The 13,912-nt window shown below is 52.0% G+C and overlaps 1 protein-coding gene across 3 annotated transcripts in view; it reads left to right on the top strand.

Moving 5' to 3' along the window:
* CCDC57 (coiled-coil domain containing 57) overlaps positions 1 to 13,912 on the top strand; it is a 105,214-nt gene that overhangs the window by 66,251 nt on the left and 25,051 nt on the right. For all 3 annotated transcript variants that reach the window (XM_043585444.1, XM_043585443.1, XM_043585445.1), the window contains 3 exons: positions 185 to 276; positions 7,998 to 8,129; positions 8,566 to 8,782. In XM_043585444.1, coding sequence (XP_043441379.1) covers positions 185 to 276; positions 7,998 to 8,129; positions 8,566 to 8,782 — 441 coding nt within the window. The remainder of the gene's footprint in view (positions 1 to 184; positions 277 to 7,997; positions 8,130 to 8,565; positions 8,783 to 13,912) is intronic.

Below are 13,912 nucleotides of genomic sequence, written 5' to 3'. Positions count from 1 at the left end.
AGGGAGACCCAGAAGTGAGGTGCACGCAGAAAGCAAACCCTTCTGGTGCGTGGCTGGCTCAGTCAGTGGAGCACGTGACTCTTGATCTCCGGGTGTGGGTTTAAGCCCCGTGTTGGGCATAGGGCTTACTTTAGAATCAAAAGGAGGAGAAATAATGAGAAAGCGAATCCTTCTCTCCTTCTAGGGAAACCACCTCATCAACCGCTGCCCACTCCTGAGGCCTGGAACCAGAGTGGAGCACCCTTGGGGCAGGTGAAGCCCCACTCTGCAGCTCAGGTAATACTTATTCCTGTATCTAAGAGCAGCATTTTTAGCAACTTTTTACCAATTGCTTAAGTATTGCGTTTCATTACCGAAACGTCAAAATCCAGTAGACATGATTGAAAAGGTCTCCATTTTTCAGCAGCTGAACATAGTTACCTGTGACGTCTCAGTGTGGTTCCTTCTGTTTTTTAAAATTACAAAAACAGGGGCGCCTGGGCGGCGCAGTCGGTTTAAGCATCCGAGTCTTGATCTTGGCTCAGGTCATGATCTCACAGTTTGTGAGTTCGAGCCCCACGTTGGGCTCTGCGCTGACATCGGAGAGCCTGCTTGTGTGCGTGCTCGCTTGCTCTCTCTCCCTCAAAAATAAGGTTAAAAAATAAAATTAAAAAAATAATAAAATAAAAATAAATACAAAATAAACATAAAATTACAAATTATATCATATGTATATTTTACTGTAGCTTTACCCACCTGGGTATTATTTTTCAAATCTTCACCAATATGATGGGTTAAAAAAATTGCATCTTTGGGGCACCTGGGTGGCTCAGTCGGTTAAGCGGCCGACTTCGGCTCAGGTCACGATCTCGCGGTCCGTGAGTTCGAGCCCCGCGTCGGGCTCTGGGCTGACAGCTCAGAGCCTGGAGCCTGTTTCGGATTCTGTGTCTCCCTCTCTCTGACCCTCCCCCGTTCATGCTCTGTCTCTCTCTGTCTCAAAAATAAATAAACGTTAAAAAAATTTTTTTTAAGTTGCATCTTTTAAAAGTTTTTTTATATCCTTAGTGGTATTAAAGTTTGTAATCTGTTTATCGGCCATTTGTATGTCTTCTTTTGTGGGTTATTTATACACGTATTTTGTTAATTTTTCTACTTGTATGTCTGTGTTTGTCAGTTTTTGTTTTGAGAGAGAGAGAAAGAGAGAGAGAGAGAGAGAGAGAGAATCCCAAGCAGGCTCCCAGCTCAGAGCCCGACTCAGGGCTCCATCTCACAACCATGAGATCACGACCTGAGCTAAAATCAAGAGTTGGATGCCCAACCGATTGAGCCACCCAGGCATCCTTGTGCTTGTTAGTTCTTAAGAGGTTTTCACACACGACGGAACTGCTGCTTGTCTATCGTAAACCTTTGTCATACGCCGTATGTCATATGTTTTCTTTTTTTTTGTTTTTTAATCCACAGAGAACTTTCTTTAATGAGCTCCACCAGTGTGCTTTAGTGGTTTATTTCACTGGGTTTTGGCTTAGAGTGTTTTTCTCTATTTTGAGTTTAGGTAAATATCCACCCATTTCTTCTGGCTGTTCTGTCTCACAAATTATCAAGACACCCATAAGTAATGACCCTCCTTTTTCTCACTGACTTCGAATTGATATTTTTATCATGTGCTAAACATCTCGACTCTTACGTATTTTTTAAATTAATGTTTTATTTTGAAATGATTTCAAATTTACACAAAGTTGTAAAAATAACACATATACCCTTCACCTAGATTCACCAGTTGTTAACTCGTTACTACATTTGGTTTGTCATTCTTTCTGTTCCTTCCCTCTGCCTCCCCCACGTTTTAGATGGATGGATGGATAGATAGATGATAGATGGATAGATAAATGATGGATGGATGGATGATAGTGGATAGATGGATAGATAATGGATAGATGATAGATGGATAGATGATGGATGGATGGATGGATGGATGGGTAGGTGATGGATAGATACATGATATCGCTGTTAGATGGATAGATAGATAATAGAGAGTTAGATGATAGACAGATGTTAGATGGATGGATGGATAAAGACATATAGATGGAGGAAAGGTAGAGAGAGACACACAGAGTCAGACAGCTTTGCTTGTGGACCAGCTAAGAATAAGCCCCTTCATGTCTGAAAACAAAGATACCTTCTGACATTATGAAAATTAGGAAACATAACATTAATACGATCCATGGGGTGCCTGGGTGGCTCAGTTGGTTGAGCGTCCAACTGTTGATTTTGGCTCAAGTTATGGTCCCAGCCAGGGTCACAGGATCAAGCTCCATGTTGGGCTCCATGCTGAGCATGAAGCCTGCTTAAGATTCTCTCTCTCTCCCTCTGCCTCCCTTTGCCCCTCTCCTGCTTATGCACACACTTCCACACTCTTCTCTCTCTCTCTCTCTAAAATAACAAAAATAACACACAATCCTAGAATTTCATACATGTTCTATACTCAGATTTGCCAATCCCAAGTCCGGGACCCGTGCTGCCTCTAGCACTTGCGTACCTGTGCGTGAGTGTGTGTGGTTGTGTGTGGTGCACGTGGAGATGTATTTATGCAGGTGCGTGGTGTGCACACGGTCACGTGCAAGTGCTTGTGTGGACGTCTCCTCCACCCCAGAGGGGGCCTTCTGACCTTGTTTGTCCTTCACAACACTGACATTTTGGAAGAGCCAGGACAGTATTTTGCAGACCGTGGAGTGACACCTGTGCGTTGTGAGATTCAGGTCCGCATTTATTTTCCACATGGCCCCAGTGAAGGGTCTCTTCCCCTTTAATACCATGGCTTTGTAATAGTCCTTGTTTCCGCCCCTTTATAGAGTTTTCTTAGCTGTTCTCCCCGTTCGGTCTTTACTCAGTGGATATTGTCATTTATGTATTTTTATTATAAATATTTTAGACTTCTAAGAAGATACCAAGACTAATGTAACTACACCATCCAACTTAATAAACAAAATGTTATAAAGTGAAAACCCCCTTGAGTGTCCTACCAGACACCCCCCCCCCCTTCAGACTTTCTCTCAGCAGATATTTGAAAATCCGTATAAATCACGTCTGGTCGTGTATGTATCTTTCTGCACGGTGATTTCATCCAACACTATGTTTCTGAGATAATATCAAGGCCGATGCCAACTTTTCTGTAAAGGGCTGGAGACCAACTATGTAGGGCCCCACTTTTAAGGACCCTACATTCTCTGTGGCAGTTTAGCTCCGCGATGAGCCTGAAGGTGTCTCAGGTGGTGTGTGAACAGGTGGGCATGGGTGGTGCTCTGGTAAAACTTTACCTATCCTGAAATGTTTAATTTCATGTAATTTTCATGTCATGAAACATCCTTCTTTTGATTTTTTTTTCAACTATTTAAAACTGTAGGGGCGCCTGGGTGGCCCAGTCGGTTGAGCATCCAACTTCAGCTCAGGTCATGATCTCGCGGCTCGTGAGTTCGAGCCCCGCGTCGGGCTCTGTGCTGACAGCTCGGAGCCTGGAGCCTGCTTCGGATTCTGTGTCTCCCTCTCTCTCTTCCCCTGCCCTGCTTGCACTCTGTCTCTCCGTCTCAAAAATGAATACGCATTAAAAAAAATCTTTTTAATTTTAAAATGTGAAAACTCGGTACCCGGCTGGCTTAGTAGAGTGTATGACTCTTGACCTCAGGATTGATCTCAGGATCGTGAGTTCGAGCCTCACATTGTGTGTAGAGATTACTTAAAAATAATAACATCATGGGGCACCTGGGTGGCTCAGTTGGTTAAGCATCTGACTCTTAATTTTGGCTCAGGTCATGGTCTCCCAGTTTCATGAGTTCAAGCCCTGCGTTGGGCTCTGCGCTGTCAGTGTGGAGCCTGCTTGGGATTCTTTCTCTCTCTCCCTGTCTCTCTGCCCCTCCCCCACTTTCACTGTCTCTGTTGCTCTCAAATAAATAGGTAAAAATAAACTTTAAAAATAAAATAGGGGCGCCTGAGTGGCTCAGTCGGTTAAGCATCCAGCCTCGGCTCAGGTCATGATCTCGCGGTTTGTGAGTTCAAGCCCCACATCGGGCTCTGTGCTGACAGCTCCGAGCTTGGAGCCTGCTTCGGATTCTGTGTCTCCCTCTCTGTCTGCCCCTCCCCCACTTGTGCTCTATCAAAAATAAATAAAATGAATGTAAAAAAAATAAAATAATAAATAATGAAATCTTTAAAAAAATAAATAAAAATGTAAAAACTGTTCTTAGCTCATGGGCTGGACCAAAAAAAGGTGGTGGGCGGGGTCTGACCTGTGAGGCATGGCTTTCCAGGTCTAGACACTGGTTTGTGTATATTCTTTCTATCGTATGAATATATCAACGTTTATTTATCCATTCTTCTGTCAGTGGGCATTTAGGCTATTTTTTGCTATAAACATTGTTATGAATATCCTCTGCCTCCCCCATTATCAGCATCCCCCACCAGATGGCGTGTCCGTCACAACTGACGAACCTTCAGTGACACACAGCTATCGCCAGAGTCCAGAGTCACGGTGCACTCTCGTGCTGGACATCGTAAGGGTTTGCACAAACGGATGCTGACGTGTGTCCATGTTACGGTCTCACACCGAGTAGTCTCACTGTCCTAGGAATCCTCTGTGTCTGTGCACCCCTCCCCCTTTTCCCAACTCCGTCCTTGGTGCCGAATGAGCTTTTTACGGACCCCGCAGTTCTGCCTTTTCTGGGATGTCACAGAGTTGGAATCACACGCTACGTGGCCTTTCTCGGGCTGGCTTCCTTCTCTTGGCTACGTGCGTTTACGTTTCCTCCACGTCTTTTCAGGGTTCAGAAGCTCATTCCTGTTCAGCGCTGGGCAATACTCTGATGACTGTACCGTTTATCTTGAATATTTCTGAACACACATTTTCTAGCTGTTGCAGGCCGTTGGGAACCTAGTTGATTTTTCTCAGATGATTTGGTATCTGGCAATTCTGCAGAAGTGATTGGTGCTGGTGCGTGTGACCAGAGTTTTCCCTCGGTTCTCTATGGGGACAGAGCCCCTGCTGGGGTCAGGCTCCTTCCTTCTCAGTCCTGTCTCGTGCTGCTGTCCTGGCCAGGACTCCCATGCAGTGGAAACAAGAGCAGGCTAGCTGGCATCCACACCTTTGTCCTGACTTGGACAGTGCTTTTTGCGTTTTTCTTTAAAGATTTTATTTTTTTTTAAATTTTTTTTTCCAACTTTTTTTAATTTTTGGGACAGAGAGAGATAGAGCATGAACGGGGGAGGGGCAGAGAGAGAGGGAGACACAGAATCGGAAACAGGCTCCAGGCTCCAAGCCATCAGCCCAGAGCCTGACGCGGGGCTCGAACTCCCGGACCGCGAGATCGTGACCTGGCTGAAGTCGGACGCTTAACCGACTGCGCCACCCAGGCGCCCCTAAAGATTTTATTTTTTTAAGCAATCTCTACGTCTAAAATGGGGATCAAACTCATAACCCCGAGATCAGGAGTCACACGCTCCACCAACCGAGCCAGTCAGGAGCTCCAAATGCTTTTTGCATTTTATCTTCAAGTAGGAAGTTTTCTGTAGGTTTGGGTATTATGTTGAATCCTACAAAATTGCCATTTTTGTAGGTTAAAAGCAGTCAAATGTCAGCGAGTTTATGTAGCCCAGCCTCTTTCAGACCGTTCGTCAGTTTAAAGCAGCGTTCTCTCCTCCTGATCTACTGAGTTTTTACGCAGAGTAGATGCTGAATTCTGTGCGCGGGTGCTTCTGGCTCCACCCCAGGGGCCCCAAGCGGGTTCCCGGCCGGCTGGATGCTGCTGCCCTTCCAGGGAGCTTATGCCCGTCCAGCGTGCCGGCCGCGTGCCGGCCGGGGCCTGGCACCTTAGCCCCCCGGCGCGGGCCGCCTGCCGCTGCCCTCAGAATGTTCACAGCGTGGTTCTCCGCACGACCAGAACCTTCCGCCTCTCGTCAGTCGTTGAAAAGTATCGTGCGTGCATCCTAGAGCCGTGTCTGTGCGTGTGTGCGTATGTGTAGTTTTTTATTCGCTAATATTCCGCTTCTCTGAAGGGGGTGGGAGTTTCATAAACTCTTGACCCTAGACCATATGCTGATGTCCCGCGAACGGTCTCCAGTGTGCGTCAGATAAAATCAGAGAGCGCCAGGTGGGTGATGGGCGGCCTGTTCGGCCGTGGGGTGACGCGAGCTCCAAGTCGGCCCTGGCGAGGTGGCAGAGGCCGCGGCGTTGGGCTCCACGCTGAGCTGGGGGTGGGTGCGGGGCCAGTCGGCGGGGGGTCCTGGCTGGGAGGAGGGGGCGGCCGGCCAGGAGATGCGTCAGATCTGGATTTGCTGTGGGATGGACGTGGAGTGTGAGAGAAGGAAGGAATCCGGGTTTGAGGCCTGGCAGCTGGCTGGGGGGAGGCGAGCGGAGGTCTGGGACCAGCGATCCCCGAGCTGCCCGCCAGCCTCGTCCGTGGGCGCACACACCTCATGGGGTGTCGGGGGCCTTCTGCTGGAGCTAAACACAAGCCCTCAGCAAAGGGCAGGGTCTGAGCCATGGGCCAGCGGGGACGCGCCAGGCCGCCTGGAATGGCTCTGGCTCTGTGGGGGAGATGTGCACGGCGGTGTGCCTGGCGAGGAGACATGGCCTGAGACAACTGGGCACGGCTGGCCACGGAGAGGGGCTGAAGACCATGGCACTTTCCACCAGAGGATCCCTCCCCTGGAGGACCCCCTCCCCTAGGGGACCCGTTCTCCTGGAGGAGGACCCCCCCCTCCTGGAAGACACCCCATCCCCTGAAGGACGCTTTTTCCACTTGTGGGAAATGCTGTTAAAACTTGGAAGTGCCTCAGCTAGTTGTTCATAACTTTTCAAATCATCTGCATTAATTAATTAAACTTCTGCATACGTGTTCTTGAGGAAAATGTCCTAAGTCATAGAATAAATGTGCCCGTTAGCCGTTACAGTAAAACATGCATATTGTTATCTGTGCCTTCACTTCTTTCTAGTACATTAAGTACTTTATTACACGAGGGGCGCCTGGGTGGCTCCGTTGGTTAAGTGCCTGATCCTTGATTTTGGCTCAGATTATGATCTCAAGGTTTGTGAGTGCAAGGCCCCCAGTCAGGCTCCGTGCTGACAGCATGGAGCCCTCATGGGGATATTCTCTCTCTCTCTCTCTCAAAACAAATAAATAAACTTGAAAAGTACTTTATTACACTTTATTAATCTCTTTCAAACTACAAAACTACCATGCCTTTGATAATCCAGTGAAATGACTCCTTTCTTAAAACGTGAGAAAAGATGAGACTCTGGGGCCCACTTTTTTAACCAGTAGGTAAATAAGCAAAGGGTATGGTCAGAACGCACAGAAGAAGACGCACAGTGAGTCCCTCAACAAATGCGAAAAGCCGTTTATTATCAGTGCTGCCCCAGGGGCTGTCAATTAAATCCAAAAGATTTGTGTGCGTTTCTCAGTTGAAAACTCAAATATTGATTGAACTAGAGCGGAGGAGAGCTGGGTGGTGGGTGTGAGTGCTCCCTGGGGCGGGAGGAGGCTGGTGGATGTGGCTGGTTCCCAGGGGCCCCACTGGCCTGCTGCCCGGGCTCTGCCCTGGTGCCCCTGCTTTTAATTCTTACATTTTCTTCCATGTTTCATTCTGTGCCTCTTTAGAAACTCCCTCATGCTCCCTTTTGACTGCCATCCTGCAGGCGTCCCCACAGAGAGAGGGTGCAAAGAGCCATCAGAGCGATGCACCGATGGTGTGCCAGGGACATGTGCCCTGGGAGGGTCTGTGTGACGTTAGGTTCTCGGTCTCCTGAAGGATGTGAGGGGCACTCAGATGGCCACTGAAGGCCTGCTGTGGTCATCCTGGCTCGTGGACACGACCACGCCCCTCCCTTGTGGCCAGTCCCCAATGTGAGCGAGTCCCTGATACCGGAGACTTGGGGACAGCGTTTCTTCCTACTTTTGAGGGAGACCTGGGTGACACGCCCCCTCGATGAGACATGGCACTGAGTCCTTTTCTCTGCATTTCCACGGCAGGGCTCTAAGAGCGCCGAGATAGAACGTTCCTCTGGACACCCCGGGGAGGCCCGGCCCCACCTGGCCCAGAGCGTCAGCAGAAGGTCCAGTCCGCCAGGCTGCACAGCAGGAGCTGAGGCCGGGTCGGGGCAGGTACAGCAGGGCCACGTCTCAGTGCAGGGACCCACTGTGGGGAACCCGTGTGCCTTCTGTCCCAGTGGGTGGCTGTTGCCCTGAGTGACTGCAGTGTCAGGAGCAGACACCTCTCCTCGCGGGGGCGGGGGCAGGGGGGGTCTCCGTCATGCCCTTGCACAGCGAGACCCCCGCCCCGGGGCCCCCACGGGCCCCCACAGCGGGCCTTTGCGGCCGGAGAGCATGGGCTTTGGGGTATCTGTCCTTCTTTCCAGGTCCCACCTCCCATAGAGACTGGACTGCCTTTGCCCTGCACATCGCGAGGCCTTCTGGAGCCCAGGGGAACCCCAGCTGGAGTGCCCGGGGAGCGCGGGCCTGACCGAGGGCCGTGCCCACCGTCCCACCACTCACCCAGCAGGACTCTGAGGGCTGTTTCTGTCTTTGTTTACTGTCGTAGAGGCAACACGGGATCTCCAGGGCGACTTACAGATCAGCTCGGCAGAAGGAAAGCCGGTCCCCAAAGCCACACCTGGCTCAAGAATCCCGTGAGGAAAAGAGCCACCACACCCGAAGCTCCTCATCACCAGCCAGTGGTCCCCTCCAGGACACGTGGAAGTTACTGGACCTGGGATCCAGCCCCTCCGGCCTCACGTCCCAGGACGACTCTGTGCCAGGTAGGCTGGGGCCGGGACACGGGGGCGCACGAGTGCCTGGCTCTGGGGTCCCAGACACGCCAGGCTCGGCCACTCGTCACCGGCACACTCCAGAGGCAGAGAGACGAGCGGATGTGACAGGAGAAGGGTGGTTACTGCAGCGAGGCCGATGTCAGGAGGACCGTGGGCGAGCAACTCGAAGACGGTCTGCAAAGTGGGGAAAACGGTCCCAGGGTTATGCAGGGAGAATGCGGGCCGGCGGTCGGTGGGCCCGCGTAGCTGGGCGGTGAGGGTCAGGCAGATCACTGTCGGGGGCTGTCTCCCGGGGGCCCGGCGTCCTGCAGGGCGGTTCTTGTTGCCGAGGGGTAGTTTCTGTTCCCGCCACGGATGCTTTGCCTGAGGTAAGAGAGAAGCTGGAAGGAAGAACTTACTCGTTCAGAAAGTAGGAAGCCAGAATGGAGGGAGTCGACATCCTGTCTTAGGCGAGACGCTTCCCCTCCGCCGCTGTCCAGGAGGGCTGGGTCCGCCGTGGCTGATGTGCAGACAGACACCGCGTTCTCCCCGGCCATCCGCCTGTGCGGGCTCCTGCTGCGTCACCACAGTGCCAGTCCTCCCACTCGGGTGCTGCCCGGTGCTGCAGGGGGGTCCCCTCCACGGGGGGCTGTGCGGTCCTTCTGCCTGGGAGGGCCGGCCACCCTCCGGCGGCCTCCCGAGCACGCCCGTGTGTCCTTGTCCCTGCCCCGCCAGGTCCTCGTGGGCGTCCAGGAGATGCATTTGCTCTGTCGGGAGAGCAGCCTGACCCCGAGCAGTGGCCGGAAGCCCGAGGGAATCCCTTCAGAATCCGTCCACAGGGTTAGGGGTCTCAGCCCCACGTGTGCCCTGACCTCGTTGTGTAGATGTGCCCTGACCGATGGGACTGTTGTCCCTGCGGTGGATATTTTAGGTCATTTCCAATCTTTTGCCATACAAGTCACATTACAGTGATGGCCTGGGACACATGCCTCCCGCTAAAAGCCTGTATGTGAGTCCCCAGAGTGGGGGTTGCCAGGTCGAAAAGCAGGTGTATTTCTAGTTCGGGAAGGTCTGGTCCGGTGGGGTCCGTGGGACCACCCCCGCTCACACGGACACCAGCAGGGTGTGCGAGGCTGCGCACACGGCACTGCGGACGTCACCCGCGTCTCCTGTCCGAGGTGGTGCGGCGTTCCCCCGGGTGGCTCTGGGCAGGAGTCCCCTCCTCTCCCCTGGCTCCCGCTCTGCCCCTTCCTGCCTGCCGGGGCTCCATCTATAGGAGCTTGTCCTTCCTGATGGAAATTACCCCTTTCCCGAGACACAGTTTACAAATACTTTCCCACCTTCCGGCAGTTTCTCATTTGACTTTCGGCTTGTGGTGGTTTTTGTCATGTGTGTATTTTTGCGTGTGTGTGTAGTTAGTGTTCATGTTTTTAACCCTTTCTGGTTCCTGTGCCTTTTTTTGGCCTTTTCCACGCCACAATTGGAGATTATTCTTCCCTGATTTCTTCTAATACTTATGGCTTCATTTTTTAAATGTGTAAATCCCTGAATCATTTGGAATTGATCACCGTATACGTTACAAAATAGGAACCAGACTGAGTTTTCGTCCCGATGGCCCAGCGGCGCCCACTAGTGGCCGTGCTGCCCTCTTGTTGCCCTCTGGTCGGAAGCCCGCTCCCACTGCGGTGCTGACTTCCCCAGGGCGTCTGTGTCCGGCCCATCCCGCCACGGCGCCCGGGTCTCCACCTGCCCCCCGTGGGCGGTGCTGGGCTGTTGGAGCCGTGACCACCACGCGGCCCTCGGCCGGCCCGGGCTCTCCTCGCTGTGCCTTTCTGCGCGTTTTCCTGGCTATTCCCGCGCCGTCTTAGCCTCATGTTCCTCCCCAGACTCTGCCCCTGGGTTTCCTAGGTGGGCCTCAGCCCTGCTTGCTTCGTATTTCACTGACTCACCGGCTTCCTTTGATTCCCCGCCTTCCCGCACCCATCTGTCGGGGCGGCGCCTTCTGCAGAAAGGACAGCGCCGTCCCGTCCCCTGTGCCCCGCTGACCCGTGTGCGAGTCTGCCACGGGGGCTCCGTACATGCTCTTCCCTGTGAGCCCTCGTTGCCGGCACTTCCCTCCGATGGCTTTTTGTGTGTTTTCTGCTTGGCGTGCTTGAAGAATTTTTTATCTTCTCACGCCTTTCATTGAATAGGCCACATTTTCCACCTCCAGCCTGTTTTTAAGTGACACTCAAGTTTTATTCTTCTGGTGGTTACTCCCAGCTTATTTTCATTTCACCCATCAGTTTCTTAAACTTGTGGACATCTGCATTTTTCTGTTACCATCCATGAGGATACTAGCTGTTGGGGAGGGGTGTCTTTTAGACAAAATAAATTTGATTCAATTCCTTCAAACTTATCCGTGGCTACCTTAGTAGCCTCTAAGATACGTTGTTCTTCTTCCAGAATAGCTTTAAAAGAGAATTTTTATATGGGAAACTCTTTGAGGCCATCCATGTGGGGAGGACTTTTATTTCTGCCTCACATCTGACTCGCATAAAACTCTAGCCTCATTTCTCACAACATAGCCGGCTAAGTGCCGGACTGGCTTCCTTTGCACGTGTCCACAGAAAATACCACTGTCGGGGCCTCCTGATCTCGGGGTGGGGAGTTCGACCCCCATGCTGGCCGTGGAGCCTACTTGGAAGGAAGGAAAGAAGGAAGGGAGGGAGGGAGGGAGGGAGGGAGGGAGGGAGGGAGGGAGGGAGGAAGGAAGGAAGGAAAGGGAAAAGAAAAGGAAAGGAAAGAAAAGAAAAGAAAGAAAGCAGGGCTTGCCTTTTTGAAAAATGCCATAGTCACACTTGAAGGGGTCCATACGTGGCAAGAAAGTGAAGAATTTTTTAAGTTTATGTATTTTGAGAGGGACAGAGACAGCCAGCACAAGTGGGGAAGTGGGAGAGAGAGAGAGAGAGAGAGAGAGAGAAAGAGAGAAAGAGAGAGAGAGAGAGAGAGAGAGAGAGAATCCCAGGAAGGCTCCACACTGTCAGCACAGAGCCTGACGCAGAGCTCAAAGCCACAAGCTGAGATCATGACTGAACTAAAATCAAGAGTTGGATGCTTAACCGACTGAGCCACTTGCCTCAAGAAGGTGAAGAATTATTATTTTAATGTTTTTATTTATTTTTGAGAGAGAGAGAGACAGAGCACAAGCAGGGGAGGGGCAGAGAGAGAGGGAGACAGAGTCCGAAGAAGGCTCCAGGCTCTGAGCTGTCAGCACAGAGCCCGACGCGGGGCTCGAACTCACGAACCGCGAGATCATGACCTGAGCCGAAGTCGGATGCCCAACTGACTGAGCCACCCAGGCGCCCCTAACTTTTACTTATTTAAGTAATCTCTACACCCACCACAGGACTCGAAATCACGACCCCGAGAGTAAGAGTTGCACGCTCCTCTGAGCCAGCCAGGCGCCCCAATGTTTGTTTTATTCTTCAAGGTATTTTATTTTTATACTTTAAACTGTACATGTACATGTGTTTGATGAAACTTTTTGGGTATCTTTTGTAATAGAAAGTCTTAAACAGAGAGAGAGTGGTCTCCCCGGGGCGTGTGGCAGGGAGGCCAGATGAGGTCAGGACGCAAGGTGAAGGTTAGTGTGGGCTTACAGGTGGTCCCCGCGGGCGGGCGACACAGCCGTGCCAGTCTTCCAGGAGGGAGGAGCTGGAGGGAAGAATGGGGCAGACGACTCCTTCCAGAAGCCGTGCTCTTGAAAAGCAGCAGTTCCGAGAGGCCACACCCGTCCACGTGCGGGTGGAAGAGACGGTCTGGTGGTGGCTTCCTGTCAGAGTCCCTTCCTTTCCTGCTTTTAAGTGGTACAGAGCCATGGCTCAGGGATGAGGAGGCCGGCGAGTCGGGAAGCAGGCAGAAGCAGGGGCCAAGCGGGGCCAGTTGGTGAGCAGGGCGGCCAGCCGGCTGCTGCAGGTGGCAGCGGGGACCGTTCCGGGTGGGGAGGGGCACAGCGGCAGTGCCGGTGCCCGGCGAAGCCCCTCGGCAGCCCTGACCTGCTGTGCACAGGTCACAGACGGCCTCCTGAAGGTGACTTAAAGCAGCCCCAGAAACTTATACGTGCTCACTGGACCCAGGAGGAGACAGCCGAGGTGGTGAGCATTTGGTCACATTCCTGACACGCAGTGAGCACGCCACGGCAGTGGCACTGACTCGCTGACCAAAACATAGGAGTCCGTCAAGTTGCGCGTCGAGCCCAGAGGCAGACGAGCCAGGGGCTGGCTGGTCTGGGGCTATGTCTCCTCCTGATGGTCCAGAAGAGCTGCAGCAGCTCCGAGCATCACGTCAGAAGGCCTGCTTCTCTCCCCACACTTCTTTCTTTTCATTGGGAAGGGAAGTGTTTTCCCCAGAGCTCCAGACAGACCGTCTTCCACCAGGGGACTGTCTCAGAGCCTGAGAACAGCAGGCAGGGCCTCGGCAAGGAAACCAGGAAGGCTGTGGGGCGGGCCTTCAGCGCGGTCTGTGCAGGGGAGGGTGGTCACACACCGGCTGGGGCTGGGCCTGTCGCCCCTGCCTTTTATGAGCAGTGCTTTGGGATTGAAAAGTAGGAGAGAGATGTTTGGCTCACCCTGGGAAGCATTTAGGCGGGAGGCAGGGTTGGAATGAATGCATTGGGGCCGTTCCAACTGTCTACAGAGTTTCTTTGTGCTCCCCTCACGTGTTGACTGTTCGAGTATGCATAGTGGAGTTATCTGTATGATATTCTACTTTCTGTAAGCATACTTCTTTTTTATTGTTATTTTTAAGTGTTCATTTATTTTGAGAGAGAGAGAGTATGCACGAGCCGGGGAGGGGCAGAGAGAGAGTCCCAAGAAGGCTCCGTGCTGTCAGAGTAAGAGCCTGACTCAGGGCTCAGACTCGCAAACCGTCAGATCATGACCTGAGCCGAAATCAAGAGTTGGACACTCAACCAACCGAGTCACCCAAGTGCCCCCTATTTATCATCATTTTTTAAAGATTTTATTTTTAAGTAATCTCTATGCCCAACATGGGACTTGAACCCACCACCCTGAGATCGAGAGTCACAGGCCCCACCCACCGAGCCAGCTAGGCGCCCCTCAGAATACTTTTTATTTTTTTTTATTTTTTTATTTAAAA

This window comes from Prionailurus bengalensis, chromosome E1, assembly GCF_016509475.1.
Source record: "Prionailurus bengalensis isolate Pbe53 chromosome E1, Fcat_Pben_1.1_paternal_pri, whole genome shotgun sequence".
In the NCBI taxonomy this organism is placed as follows: Eukaryota; Metazoa; Chordata; class Mammalia; order Carnivora; family Felidae; genus Prionailurus; species Prionailurus bengalensis.
This window is presented reverse-complemented; position numbering and strand designations above follow the sequence as displayed.